The following is a 14,631-nucleotide window of genomic DNA, read 5'->3' on the forward strand; positions in this document are numbered from 1 at the left end:
TACTTTTATTTTTATTTATTTTTTGGGGGGGGGGGGGGGGGGGTTGCTTAGAAATGTTAAGAGATAGGAATGTTTCTGATCTAAGCTACCGGATGATGGCAATAATGCACTGTTAAGTGCGGTTGCCAATAAAACGAAAGAAGAAGAAGAAGAAGAAGCCAGACTGTAAACGCCCCCTTACCAGTAGAGGGCGCTGTATGGTCACATGACAGTCGCAGGGTGCATGTAGCAGGGAAGTGCTCTGCAGAGAGGAAGACAAGCCAAGCCAAGCCAAGCGTCTAAACTTTCGGAATGAGCTGAGTTATTTTACAAAAAATGCAGACCATCATAAGTTAACGGGTAAGTTTGTGCAAAGCAGTCACTTTTGTGGATAAATGCCCCACGCCGAAGGTAGTCTATAGTTTCATGCTCCGTCTAGATTTGTTGTGGTGTCGCTGGTGTCACGCCGTTAGCTACATTGTTTCATGTTGTTCATTGTAAATCCGCCCACAGTGAGCGCTGCATTCGACATAAACAATAACAAATGCTGTTATATTCCTCAGTTAATAGGACACAGGAAATCACGAGTTTAATAAGGCTGTCATGCCTTTTCAGCAATGCAAAGAAAGTAAAAGTGAGCGTTTTTGACGGCCGAAGAGACAGATTATTTGGCTGTGTCTAAATCTAGTGTGATGCCCAGCCAGCCAGAGAGCATTTGATGGCAAAAATCTTCTAAGTAGGCAGTTTACAAGATTTTGAAACAGCCCTTTAGAGCACGGTTGATAAATTATTTCCCCTCACATTAATACCAGTTTTACATTTATAAAAAGATCGGAACACATGTAGAATCGTTTAAATTATCTTTTTTCCCCTTCTAATTTTACATAAGAAATAACCATTCATGCAATATAATTTACATTATGACGATTTTTATATATTATTTAGTCGCACATTTATTTTTTACATTAAATATCTGATTATTCTAAAACATGTTAGTATGATCCTATTATAACACTGTAAATTCTCACAGAGGAAGGAACTTGGAGGTCTTCTTGGATTGCTCCAGGTTCCCCCTGCCATGGCCAAGTCCAAAAAAGGTGATTTCATAATGCAAGTTCAGGCCGGTTAATGCATCCCATTCCACAAAAGCATCTGGTACTCTTTTTTCAGATTTGATTCATGTGTCAGGTGTGAAATGCACATTGTTTACATACCTTAGTGTGTTTTTTATATGTGATCCTGGAGCACAAAACCAGTCACAAGGGTAAATTTTTTGATATATCATCTGAAATTTGAATGAATAAGCTTTCCATTGGTGTATGGTTTGGTCTAAGATGCAACTATTTGAAAATCTGGAATCTGACGGTGAAAAACAGCTTTAAAGTTGTCCTAATTAAGTTTTAAGCAATGCATATTGCACATTTTTCTATTACTATTATTATAGTACTATTTTTTCTGTACTTAATATGGTAATGATTTTTGGCATGAACAAATTGATAATTTTGACCCATACAGTGCATTGTTGGCTATTACTACAAATATACCCATGCTACTTATGACTGGTTTTGTGGTATATGGTGACATAATTTATCATGTTGTGGTTGTAGGTATGGACAGCCCTGCGGACCCACCGAAAAGAGGCAGGAAGACAAAATCCCTTGGTGCTGCTCCAAAAGCTGTTAAACAGAGTGATCTAGCCAGCACGAAGAGCACAGGGACTGGCTTTCTGTTACTCCCTGGCCAGACATCCCTCAAGCTGCCAGCTGAAAACATCATCTCAGGAAATCATGGCTCTATCCAGCAAGATAAACAAGATGCTTCAGAAACACAGAGTTCTGAGTCTGGTAATGCTGCCAAGAGCATCCCCACTTTGTCCTCACCTGCAGCCAGACAGGAAGGGGATGCCCAGAGAGGGCCGGAGGAGTTAAAAGCTGTGAATCCTGCTCCGCCACGTTTGGCATGGAAAACCATGGTTAGACCAGCACCAGCTCCATCTGCTCTGAAGGTAGCCTGCTGCTTGCTTATGTACTGTCTAGTTCATATTAATGAGTCAGGAAAATGTGGAAGGCATGGCTTTTGATGATAACCTAATATGTGTGCGTTAAGGGGACAAACAGACATTTCTGAACGTGGTTAGATATTTATACTGATACATAATCAAATTCAAAGAGCCTGTGACAAAACAGTTTTATGATTGGGACTTCCATAAATTATATTTCTTAAGTACCGTATGCAGTTCCGTTCAATAAGAACTCAGTGACAGTACATTTTTATTTATTCTTATGCGCACCAAATACAGCAAAATCAGTAAATTGTAAAATTGTAAAAAAGACTTATATATGTCTATTTTCATTTATGCAACAACATAGACAATGAACAGAGAGAAGAGTGTGTTTGAGAGAGACACGGAGTCCTCGCCAACACAGCATCTCCGTTTACCTCAGGAACTCAAAGACTCAACACAAACAGGTGGGAATTTTTTAGCTAAAAAACTTAGTTGCTCTCTTTGAACACAAGATAGTAAAACCAATTGTATGCTCCTCTGTTTGTATTCTTCTGCAGCCTCCAAGAAGAAGAAAAGAAAAATGGGCTTATATAATTTTGTTCCCAAAAAGAAACCAAAAGTGTCCAAGAAACCGAATGTCTCGTTTACCTCTTCATCTGAGCAGGTCTGGTATCTTACACATTCGACGACTACCACGTGTGTGAAATGAAGTTATTCATCTTGGCCAAATCTTGAACATTCAAGATCTTTGTTTCCAAACCTCCAGAAGAATTCACGTACAGCTGGCTTCAAAGGTGGGCAGATGTCCATTGAAGAGGCATTCAAAAATAGTTCTGAGAAACCAGAGAAGCAGGTTTCAGCGGCTGAGAGTGAAACTGCAGAAGCGCATAAGAACAAGGAACCAGAAGACCTTCCACAAGACCACGCTGAAGAATACACCGAGCTGCCTCTGCATGCTCTGGCTCATGAAAGCATGTTCACGGCAGTCCCCACAGGTCGATATTATCTGCACCTGAAGACAATAGAATTGAAGTCCACTTCTTATGTATTTCATACTGCCACCTCATGAAATGTGTATACTTTCTATCTGTTTGTTTTCATAAAATAGGTCGATCTCAGAATGAGCAGAGGCAGGTTTTTAGACTTTGTAAGACAATAAAACCACATGGCAACAAACAGCCCCTTGGTAAAAATAAACAACTTTTTGTTGCATATTGGCTTGATTTTATACACCATAATAAAAAAGAAAGAAAAGAAATGTCAGATCAGGAAGGGTTTAGTAGCCTAGGATAGTCTAGTATCAAAGGGCTGAAACTGTAACCCTCAAGTACCTAAAGTGGACTTTGTGTTTGTGTTTATCAGGTTTGCCGGAGGATAAAGAGAACATGGAGGCTGATGACACGTTGGAACCTCCACTGTGTAGCTGCCGCATGGAGGCTCCGAAGAACCAGGATGTAGTAACTCTTGCTGAGGGGAAGTGCATGGCTGTAGAGAGTGTTGATGGAAAGGTAGAACATGTGCCATGTTTCAAAACATCTGTCTGTGAAAGGATAACAGAATGAAATCAAGTACATCACACCACTGCACCAGTTACAGTTACATTTCCACAGTAACTGTAGTATATATATTGTTTTATGTATGATAGCATTATACTAATGTGTTTGATTAGTAAATATTGGAATCCATTTCAAGAAAGTATTAAAGAAATTGTTTTTGAGTGAATTAGATTTTTTTTTTCCTCTCTCTCTAGTTGAGTTTATGTCGGAAGGTGATTCTGAAGCAGGAAATGATGCGTCCCTCTATGAGGATTCCTTTGCTGGTGTTGTGCGAGGATCATCGTGCAGGCATGGTGAAACACCAGAGCTGCCCAGGCTGTGGTTTCTTCTGCAGGGCTGTAAGTTAATCATACACTAGCTTTCAGAATTGTTTTTTTTTAAACCTGAATTTATTTGATTAAGGGGCCATTTAAACAACAATGTTTTCAGCCAATAACTAGAAACTTTTTACAAGTTTTGACTGTTTGTGTACACGACAACAGTGTTTTGGTTATTGAAAACGCATGTTTTTGAAAATGGGTTTAAATTTTTGAAAAAGGCACCATTATTGTTTCTGTGTAAACACCCAATATGGAAATCTTTGAAAACGGTGACAACATGTGCAGTACGTGTCAATTTTAAAGGCAACAGTACATGGTACTGTTGCAGCTCAAGAGTTTGCTAACGCTTCTTCTGTAAAGTGGGGTTTTACTTCACCAATATTACAACCAACAGCAGAGTCATATCCATATAATCATCGCTTCCCTTAAGGTACTGTTTACTAACAAGGTGACAGCACCAACTACTGGCCTGGTGTATGTAATACAGCGTTTTTGGCCATTTTTGAAGAATTGAGTAAACGCGAAACGTTTTGAAGACTTTGTCGTGTATATGTGGAAATTTTAAAAATGCAAGGGAAAACTTTTCCATTTTTGACTACAACGCTTTGTAAACGTAGCCTAAAAATACAGTTAAACAGTTATATTGTGAAATATTATTATTATAACCGTCATAAGATAATAACATATTTTAAAATGTAATTTATTTCCTGTGGCAATGAATTAAGAGCTTTCCCAGAGTATCCCAAAATTAACAATGTATACACATTCGTTATTCATTTTTGTTTTTAGCAAATAAATACTGTTCATTGTAGAAATGTGCTGTTAATATATTTTATCAGCTATTAGCAGCCAGCCATGATTAATAAGTGTTTGTGATGTCCATGTAGAATTCAACAGGTGTGAGTGTGAGTGTGCTTGATTTGAAACATTTTAAGTGCTATTAATTTCTTTAGCATCTACCGTTTTTTAATTACAAAAAGTTGCACCTTTAATAGTTCAACTTGGGAGATAAACCCTGATACACTGAAATGACTAAATTAATATTATAGCGATCTGTCTAATCCAGGGGACGTTTATGGAATGTCAGCCAGATGGGAACATCTCTCACCGCTTTCACCGGAGCTGTGCCTCTCTGATCAGAGGTCAGGTCTACTGCCCTCACTGCGGCGAGGAGGCTAGTCATGCTAAGGAGGTCTCGATCCCCAAACCTGACTGTGCAGTGCCAACAGCCGCTGTGCCCGCACACAAAAGAGACACCGCCTTAATGGAGTAAGTTTAAATCAGGTCATCCCGGTGTTTGAAAATATTTCTCTGTATCTTATATAATGATCTGTTTGCTCACACTGGTTACGTTGTAATATATCTTTTATTATTGTGTCTTACAGCAGGGCTAAATTGGACTCTGTAACTGTTGGTGGAGTGATAGATCCTGCTAAAGAATCACTGGAAAGTGTTTTAAATGCACTCGAGGATGGGAAGTAAGGATCTGTGTCCTGGTCCTGTAAAAATCCTATATCATTAAATAAATGTATTATAGTTTTTGATTTTTCACCATTTGTAGATTTGCTTTGTTGCCTATGGTTTAAAACAGGCATTGCATATTTTTCAAGGTATAAGAAATTCAAGCTGCCCCCAAAGCAGCTTTACTTCTCTGCAAAGAGAGGAGAGCTCCAGAGGATCCTGCATTTGCTGGGTAGGATTTTTCTCAAGATATATGCATGATGTACTAGATTATTTGTGATTAATAACTGTTATTCTCTTGATGGTAATCAGTGGAAGGTGTGGACCCAAATTTGCGGATGGACAGTGAGAAGAGGAAGACTTCCTTGCATTGTGCTGCTGAGGAGGGACATAAAGAGATCTGCCATATATTAGTGCAGGTACTGCTTACACTAATAGCACACATTCACATTCAGAAATGATCTATGTTTCTTAATATACACTACCATTCAGAAATCTTAAGGTCTGTACGTTTATGAAACCATTCTGATTAGTTGATTTGGTGCTCAAGAAACTTATTTTCTCTTATTTTATTTATAAAAAACATTTGAATAGAGTAATTAGTAATAGAAATGTTTTCTTTATCTCTATAGGCTGGTGCAAACCTGGACATGTGTGATGCGGACCAGAGGACTCCTCTGATGTATGCCTGTGAGAACAATCATCTAGAAACAGTGAAATACTTACTGAAAGCTGGTGCTTCTACTGGGCATAAGGTACGATAGCCAGCCTTCATCTGTCAGTCAACTGTGAAATACAAAATGTTATGCATTTATCTCATTGAGTTAATGAGGTATTGAATTTGCTAAGCTGCTGTATGCCATGTGTTCGGAATGCAATGTATTTGCATGATTAAAATCTAGTGATTTATGCCGCCTTCACAGGATATGAGAGGCTCTACATGTCTTCACTTGGCAGCCAGAAGAGGACACACAGGTGTGCTGCAGTTTCTTGTTTCCATGCCATCCACAGACGTCAACTGTAAGGTAACCATGTGCATGAGTTTGTTATATAGAATATAAATTTTTGTGCACATGCCATATTTATTTACCCTTAAATTACATTTTAATTTGACTTTTGTGAGGATGTTGTAAGGAGTTTTTGACAGCAAAAACACATTCTTAGATACTGGAGTGCTTAATAATAGAAGATTATAGGTCGTCTTCTTTTGGTCAGGATGATGGCGGTTGGGCTCCTCTTACCTGGGCAACTGAGAACATGAATCTAGAGCAGGTGAAGATGCTGATCTCAGCAGGAGCTGATGTCCAAATAAGAGATAAGGTATGTGAGTGTTTCATCTCACTCACAGTAGTAGTGAGTGCTTATGTATGATAGATACGAGATTAATTTTTTAGTTGGGGTCTGATGTGATATCTAGGAGGAGAATGTCTGCCTCCACTGGGCAGCATTCTCTGGCTGTGATGAGATCGCTCAGCTGTTGCTTGACAAGAGATCTGACCTACATGCTGTGAACATCCATGGAGACTCACCGCTTCACATTGCTGTCAGACAGAACCAGCTGGACTGTGTAATGTAAGTGTAGAACAAAAAGAGTATACCTAGGTAACTGGGAGCAAGACCCTTTAAGAGCACTGAAATATAAAGGAACTATTCATGTTGTCCCAAGGTCCCTTTAGGGGCTGTCAGTTCACTTGAGGCCATCTGGGTAACAAACTGGTTTTCTCCGCAGGCAAAAGACATTCAAGTACAGCTCAAATCTGCTTCAGTGAATGACTTTCAAATAAATTGGATGACAAAAATCTCCAAAATGTACTGACCGCCATATTGAGCATTATAGTGTCTACATTAAATTTTTCTAGTCACCTTTATTTCTATAGCATTTTATAAAATATAGATTGTGTTAAAGCAGCTTCTTAGAGATGGGAAAATATCAGTGTGAGTTGTGGAGGGTTAACTATAGAGAATTAAAATTCAAAGGTTTTGTGGCTGAAACTGTAAGTTGCAAAAAGATTAATCTTAAGTTTTGTCTCTAGGCTGTTTCTGTCTCGAGGAGCAGATGTAAATCTGAAAAACAAGGACGGTGAGACTCCTTTGGAGTGCTGTAGTATAAATTCCAAGATGTGGACTATCCTCAACACCAATAAGAAGCTGACAGACGCTAGGAGAGGCAGAGACAGCTTAAGAGAAAGACTCCTCTGCAGGTAATGCAAAAGCACTATGCTGAAATCTTTCTGTTTTGCAGGGTAAGATCACAGACAGTATTGTTACATATTTTATTCTTTTTCCAAGCATCTTGGAGATGCTTCTACAGTTCTTAGGGGTTTAGTTTGGTTTTTTTCTGTCCCTTTATGTAATCGCAAACAGACTTGATGATGGTGAGCTTAGATCTCAGTTTTGAGGCTCCTTGTGCATAATGATATCTTACTGTATTATCACAATTAATGGTAAAAAAGTGGAAGACCAGTATGTTGTTAAACGCTAACTAATTATTATTTGTAATATTGATAATACACAAAATGTTGCACTGTGAGAAAAATAATTTGTGGCTTCTGTATGGTTTGTAAGCTAGAATTTGCTACTCTCTTTTGAAACTGCTCTGAATCTCAAGTCCATGTACTGTACTGTAATGCAGTATTTATCTTGAATGAATCAGTACTACATCTTTTCAAACAAGATCTTTGCAGTCTCGGGTCCATACTGAAAACCAGTCAAAACTGGCTACAGCTGAATCAATAATCCATTCGTTTAGCTTGACTTCAAGAAATCTAAAGCATCCACACATTTCTGAGTCTTCGTTCTGTTTAGTTTTGCGTGCCCATGTGTAACGGAGGCCAGCGAGTAGTGCTGTGCTGGTAAACCGACAGATGCTAGTGGCTGTAGCCATTTAGCCTCCTTGTTAGTGCGTCCGCCTCCCATGCCGGAAGACCCGGGTTCGAGCCCCGCTCGGAGCGTCAGAGAGGACCCGGGTGAGAGGGGTTACATTGGTGCCGTGACCCGGATGGGAGTGAGGTTTAGGGGGGTGAGTGTAACGGAGGCCAGCGAGTAGTGCTGTGCAGGTAAACCTCACTCCCCGATCTCAAGAGACGCACTAGCGACAGACGCTAGTGGCTGTAGCCATTTAGCCTCCTTGTTAGTGCGTCCGCCTCCCATGCCGGAAGACCCGGGTTCGAGTGCGAGGAGTATCAGAGAGGACCCGGGTGAGAGGGGTTACACATGCGCCACTTAGAATGGCCTTAAAATATATTGAATGTTTGGCACATGTGGGTAAATATTTGATGTGATTGTGGGTCTGTTGTCCTTGTGTTCCAGAGACGTGTCCCGAGGCTATGAGGATGTCCCTGTGCCATGTGTGAATGGGATGGACCATGAGCCCTGTCCCAGCAACTTCAAATACATTCCAGAGAACTGCTTTACCTCTCAAGTGAATATAGACGAGAACATAACACACTTACAGGTAAGAGGCTGAGAGTCGTAGTGTCAAAAGCCGTAACAAGGTTAATGCTGTTATTACAGCTTTATGAAATGCTCGTCTCTCTCTCGATCTCTCACTGGAATAGCACTGCAGTTGTAAAGATGACTGTGCATCAAGCAGCTGTATCTGTGGCCAGCTCAGCATGCGCTGTTGGTATGACAAGGTAAGATGCTGCTAGTGCTAAATTATTCATTTTAAATGACATGGTAATGATAGAGTGACATAAACAATAAATGTTGCCAATCCCAGCTCTTTAGCAGCTGTTTCACAACATATTAATAGTCACCAATCATGTTTGTGCTGTGTATGACCATATGATTAGAGGGGGATTTGTGTAATGCCTAAAATTATTAGCATTTATCATTTCCTGGTGCCCAGGATGGCCGCTTGTTGAAAGAGTTCTGCAGGGATGATCCACCCTTCCTGTTTGAGTGTAACCATGCCTGTTCCTGTTGGAGAACGTGCCGAAATAGAGTGATACAGAATGGCCTTCGGTAATGTAACAAATAGATGTATTCTTGCATATTCCCTAAATAGGTTGTAAACTCCTAATTTATGTACTTACATTTTTCTGGTCTTTAGGATCAGACTGCAGGTGTTTAGGACTGAGAAGATGGGCTGGGGGGTCAGAGCACTGCAGGATATTCCTGAGGGAACTTTTGTATGCGAGTATGACCCTCTCTTTACATCAGTTGCTTTACGCATTAATAAACCTACACAGAAATGAACACAGATCCACGACAGTATTCAAAGGCTATATAACTTTTCCCAGTTGTTTATTTAATTTTGTTTATTTTGTTTTTTTAAACAATCCAGTTGTCGAAATCCAGGGCAGTAGGAATCCTGGTTCTTTAAAGAAAAAAATAATACATATTAATATTAAGTTTATATACACATTATGATATTACTTTATTAGAATATATACATCAATTGATTTATATATAATTTTGTTATCTTGAGGCTTACTTTGCTAGTTTGCTAAGGCCCATTTTAAATGTTTATTATTATAGTTAACCTGGTGTTGAATTATTTGAACATTACAAAATTACATGCAGCATATTAAGGAAGCTATGCCTGCATTCTAAAGAACTCTCCTACTGACTCCAGTGTCAAGGATATTAATTTAATGCCAAATGTGCTACGAAAATGAAAGCCATTAGGGGAATTATCAATTATTCAGGCGTGATTAATCTCATGCAGTTTCGGTCCAATACTTGTGCCCTGAGGATTTTTCTCTGTGTGCAGGTTTGCAGGTGAAATCATTTCAGATGGGGAAGCTAATGTTCGGGAAAATGACTCGTACATGTTTAACCTAGACAATAAGGCAAGTTTAGAGGTTTGTCTAAAATTGTGCAAAAATGTCACCTTCAGGGGGCGCTAACGTATATTAAAATGTGAAAGGAGCTCACGCACAGTTCATTTGGATAGTGTATTTAATGGTGATTTTGTTTTTAGGCTGGAGAGGTCTACTGCATTGATGCCCAGTTTTATGGTAATGTTAGTAGGTTTATGAATCACCTTTGTGAACCCAATCTATTCCCGGTGCGGGTGTTCACCAAACACCAGGACATGCGCTTTCCTCGAATTGCACTCTATGCAAGCAAGGCTATTCAAGCTGGAGACGAGCTTGGGTAAACCTTCATGATTATTTTCCCCCTCATTGTTTGTTACATTTATCCACACATTTATATTGACACATTTGCAATCAAAGTAATTCCCCAGGTTGCTTGAATTAAAACTCATTTTCTTTTCTCTTCCATCAGGTTTGACTATGGTGATCCCTACTGGCAAATCAAGAAAAAGTACTTCCGTTGTCAGTGTGGCTCTTCAAGATGTAGATACTCTGAGACTGTTCCAGGCCAGAACCATGCAGACAGCTCAGTGCAAGCGCTCGGTGATCAGACCGTTGCTCAGGTGGAGCACATCCAGTCAGCTAACACAGCTATAGCAATAACTCAACCCTGAGTCCTGCACACGTACAACAAGATATGCGGAGACCTTTTACGTATAAATATGGTTAGGAGTGCAAAGCATCATTTGCTGAATCTCAGCTCCAAGGAAGGACAATTTATGCAGAGATACACAGATCATTTATTATTATCAACATGCTGTTGATGGCGTTTGTAATAATACTTTTAATCAAAGGTGTTTTGGGCCTTTTTTTTTTAATCTGAATGCATGTCTCACAAAGTTTTTATCTTAGGATGATGGCGAGGCTCTATAATTGTATGAGATATAGGCACTAGCATATTAAACTTTTATACATTTTTAAGCATCAACTATTATATACTTGGTATAAAAAACAGGGTTTTTAGTTGATTGTAATAAGCAAAAAAGAAAGTAGTAGTAGAACAGAAGGACAAGCTCTGCTGGCTTTTTTTTACTCCATGTCCTCAGGAGCAAAGATCAGGGCTGTTTTCTAATCAGTTTTTTCATGCATTGAAATTTCACTAGGAAATGGTTACAGAATTTTAAATATCATGCCTCTGGAAAATAAAGCTTTTAGTGATTGTTTTTATTATTAATTTGATTATCTGTAATGTAGCTGTAGCCTATCAGTCTTTCTGTCATGCTGGACAAGTCATGAACATACTCAGAATTTCATTGAAGCACTATATCAATTAGTTTATATATATATATATATATATATATATATATATATATATATATATATATATATATATATATATATATATATATATATATATAATTATACCTGTCTCAAAACCATGCTTCAGTGAAATTCAGTGTTTACGACTACAAATATTGATGTAATATATTGATGTAAAGACTGAACAGATGTTCAGATTGAGTGCATTACTTTATAATTTTACCCACACTGTGTGTGTATGTGTGTGTGTGTGTGTGTGTGTATGTATATATATATATATATATATATATATATATATATATATATATGTTTACTTTTTTTTTCAGAATTATTTGATTAATAGAAAGTTTAAAAGAATGAACATATATAAGGTATTTTGAACTTTCTGTTAATCAAATAATTCTGAAAAAAAAATCCAAGTAACATGAAGAATCGAACAAGGTTTCAGCAACAACAACAAAAATATTATTGATAATGATAAAAAATAAGAAATGTTTCCTGAGCACCAAATGAGTAAATTAGAGTGATTTCTGAAAAAATCATCTTTCTGTTCATAGGATTAAATTACATTTGAAAATGCATTAAAATGTAGAACAATTATTTTAAATAGCAATAATATTTTGCAACATTGTTTATCAGGTAAATTAAGCATAAGAGACTTCTTTCCAAAGCATTGAAAACCTAGGCTACTAAAACGTCAGTGTATGTATACACGTAAAGTATATTAATATTCTCTATGTATTTTTTTGAAGTATTTACAGAGTTTAGTATTTATTGGATATTCTGTACTAAAAACAGGCAAAATAATGCGCTCAAAAACAATATCTGTTCAGTCATTAGGTCAGTATTTGTAGTCATAAGCACACTCTGAATTTCACTAAAGCACACTATTTGTTTTGAGCGAAGTATTGTCTGTGCTTAACATTACTTGAAGACACCTTCACGTTTTGTTCTACCAAATAAATGACATGCAATCATCAACCTCAAACCCTTTAAAAGCATAAATTATAAGTTGCTGAAGTTAATTGATCAAGAAAGATGTTACGTAATGTATGTAGCAGGCCTAGAGCAAAACGTGAAAGTGTCTTCAAGAAGGCTAATGTAAAACACCGACCTTAATTTACTTTAAAAAAAAAACCATTAGAAATTCCCAAGGGATCCCATGTCTCAAAAAACGCTAATTTTCTTCCGGGTTTTCGGACGACAAACTGCACAGCCCTGTTGAAGGGTTAACGTAAGTGTGAAAGAGACCGAGCACCCTCCGAAAGGCGTCAGTCACGAGATAATGTCCTGATTTTCTCCACCCTTTTCTAAATCAACGATTTGTTTACATTTGTAGGAAGTGCAGACGCACCCATCCCTCACAGATGTGCCCAATTCGTCTTAACTTGCTTTAAAGTACTGGTCCAAACGGTTTGAGAAGCTGTTTAATTCACTGCTGGGGTCTGGAAGGGTACATGCTGTATTTTCCCCTCTTGCCCCAGTGCCATGGATACTGTAGCGGTACAGGTGGAGCCACTGACAGGCTGCCTCACAGTCACGTGATCTGATTTAGAAGAAGCAGCGGCTGCAGAAATTGGTTAAAATTTCATCGCCAGGCTACGGTCTAGTGGAAAAAAGGCTGTTAATATCGTTTGCGCGTCTTCATTTCAACCATATACACGCGAAGGCGACGGACCGCTCGCGTTATCATCTGTTAGATCGAAGAGCGCAGGCGAGATCGGAGGAAAACATCCAAGCATCTGCAACAGCGCAGGAAGCAGGATCGTACAATCTGTGGGCTTGACTCAATTCAGTCGCAACACAGTTTATAAAGGCACCTTCGCGGCTGGACTTAATTCATGACATGGCTGATTATCTGAATCCTTCGAGTGAGGCGTGAAAATTGTCCTTGCTGGATATGAGCGCTCGCTTTTTTGGTGGATTGTGTAACGTGGAGCGCTAAACTTTAACTAGCGTTCGGTTCATAACAGAGATGCGTTTAGATGTGCTCTGAATGGCTGGAATACTTTAAGCAACTCTGCGTGTTTGTGGCGACTGAACAAGCTCTTGTGGATGCCAGACCTGCACGGATGAGAAGAACTCGTGGCTGGGACAACATCGCGCGTTGTGATGCTTCTTCTTTACTCTCTGTCTGATGAGAATTTGGATGTCTATAGTCAAATCTGCGCGTTTCTAGAATGGCTCGTTTCGAAGACGATCTCCCGACCCGGTATGGAGGTGGTGGCTCTCCAGCGGGTCCAGGCAGAGGGGCCAGCCGGCTCCCAGGCCCCCCGGGCGGACCGAGGGTGTATAAGCAAACAATGGCCCAAAGAGCCCGGACAATGGCCATATACAACCCGATACCGATCAAACAGAACTGTTTCACAGTCAACCGGTCCCTGTTCATCTTCAGCGAAGATAATATCATTCGGAAATATGCAAAGAAAATAACAGAGTGGCCATATCCTTTACTTAAATCACAGGCACTTGTAAGAGGGCAAAAGATGCCAGTTTTGTAATCAACAATAATTCTGGTTCAGTCTTAGTAAAACAGCAGTTAAGGTCGCAAAAGTTTTATTCAACACAGTGAGCAGTTGAGTTAATATCGTGTCGGTTGTATTGTCTTTTATTGGATTGAAATGACATGCAGCATGCAGGGTGTTGTCTCGCTGATGGAGCAAACATTATTACAAGGGGGGTCGGTCCAATTGGTTTGCGCTCACGAAATGCCTCTGGAAAAGCTTCTAATTGGGACGCGATATGCAATTCATAATTGTTTGGTGTGATATATATAATGCAAGTCTCGTGATGTAAAATGCAACTTAGAATTTGTATTGTTTTTGTCCCTTTCACATCCAGTCACTGCGGTATTGATTCTTTTCATTCGGGAAACGAGCCTCTCTGTCGCTCATGGCAACCGAAACAGCTCTTGCGTTAGGCTGCCTAAATTGCTGTGGAGTCTACGGAGACTCATCCCTCATAAAGTAACTGAGATATACCTGCTAAATCTTTACGTTATAATATTATAGCATTCGCAGCTTAAATCGTAGGATGCAGTCAAAAAGCAATAAAGATGATAGGCAATTTAAGCGGAACGGGTTAGTGCTTTAAAGTTAATATCATTCACGAGTCCCCACCGGCGGTCCTCAAATCTGAGTCGTTCCCAATCTGAATGATTTCTCGAAACTGAGTAGGCTACCTATTTCCCTTTCACTTGGAAAAGTTTGAGGGGATGTTTTAGTCGC

At 39.1% G+C, this 14,631-nt stretch overlaps 2 protein-coding genes across 5 annotated transcripts in view; both read left to right on the top strand.

Moving 5' to 3' along the window:
• Positions 1 to 172: 172 nt before the first annotated feature.
• On the top strand, positions 173 to 11,307 carry ehmt1a (euchromatic histone-lysine N-methyltransferase 1a). 4 transcript variants are annotated; one of them, XM_052557207.1, is made up of 24 exons: positions 173 to 339; positions 1,010 to 1,076; positions 1,587 to 1,984; positions 2,349 to 2,448; positions 2,542 to 2,648; positions 2,751 to 2,979; positions 3,347 to 3,492; positions 3,735 to 3,878; positions 4,927 to 5,129; positions 5,246 to 5,338; positions 5,471 to 5,553; positions 5,634 to 5,740; positions 5,954 to 6,076; positions 6,245 to 6,346; positions 6,537 to 6,641; positions 6,739 to 6,893; positions 7,355 to 7,522; positions 8,631 to 8,775; positions 8,879 to 8,956; positions 9,172 to 9,287; positions 9,376 to 9,462; positions 10,039 to 10,117; positions 10,249 to 10,424; positions 10,557 to 11,307. In XM_052557207.1, the coding sequence occupies exons 2-24, from the start codon at positions 1,058 to 1,060 to the stop codon at positions 10,756 to 10,758; spliced, it is 3,165 nt and encodes a 1,054-aa protein (XP_052413167.1). In that variant the 5' UTR covers positions 173 to 339; positions 1,010 to 1,057; the 3' UTR covers positions 10,759 to 11,307. The 4 variants fall into 4 exon arrangements, 3 of the variants coding, with proteins under 3 accessions (XP_052413167.1, XP_052413168.1, XP_052413169.1); XR_008154017.1 differs by lacking the exon at positions 10,039 to 10,117 and having other exon boundaries at positions 10,557 to 10,705; XM_052557208.1 differs by lacking the exon at positions 1,010 to 1,076 and having other exon boundaries at positions 189 to 339.
• Positions 11,308 to 12,115: 808 nt separating this feature from the next.
• cacna1ba (calcium channel, voltage-dependent, N type, alpha 1B subunit, a) overlaps positions 12,116 to 14,631 on the top strand; it is a 95,935-nt gene continuing 93,419 nt past the window's right edge. Inside the window, exon 1 of the mRNA XM_052557319.1 lies at positions 12,116 to 13,847. Coding sequence (XP_052413279.1) covers positions 13,585 to 13,847 — 263 coding nt within the window. The 5' untranslated portion in view covers positions 12,116 to 13,584. The remainder of the gene's footprint in view (positions 13,848 to 14,631) is intronic.

The sequence above is a fragment of the Carassius gibelio genome, chromosome B5 (genome assembly GCF_023724105.1).
Source record: "Carassius gibelio isolate Cgi1373 ecotype wild population from Czech Republic chromosome B5, carGib1.2-hapl.c, whole genome shotgun sequence".
NCBI classification, from domain to species: Eukaryota; Metazoa; Chordata; class Actinopteri; order Cypriniformes; family Cyprinidae; genus Carassius; species Carassius gibelio.

What these genes read in the sequence shown, in the direction of transcription:
- ehmt1a (XM_052557207.1), top strand. An exon ending in GTGGTTTCTTCTGCAGGGCT is followed by an intron (nt 3,879 to 4,926) that starts GTAAGTTAATCA and finishes TGTCTAATCCAG; the next exon opens with GGGACGTTTATGGAATGTCA. An exon ending in TCTGCCATATATTAGTGCAG is followed by an intron (nt 5,741 to 5,953) that starts GTACTGCTTACA and finishes TTATCTCTATAG; the next exon opens with GCTGGTGCAAACCTGGACAT.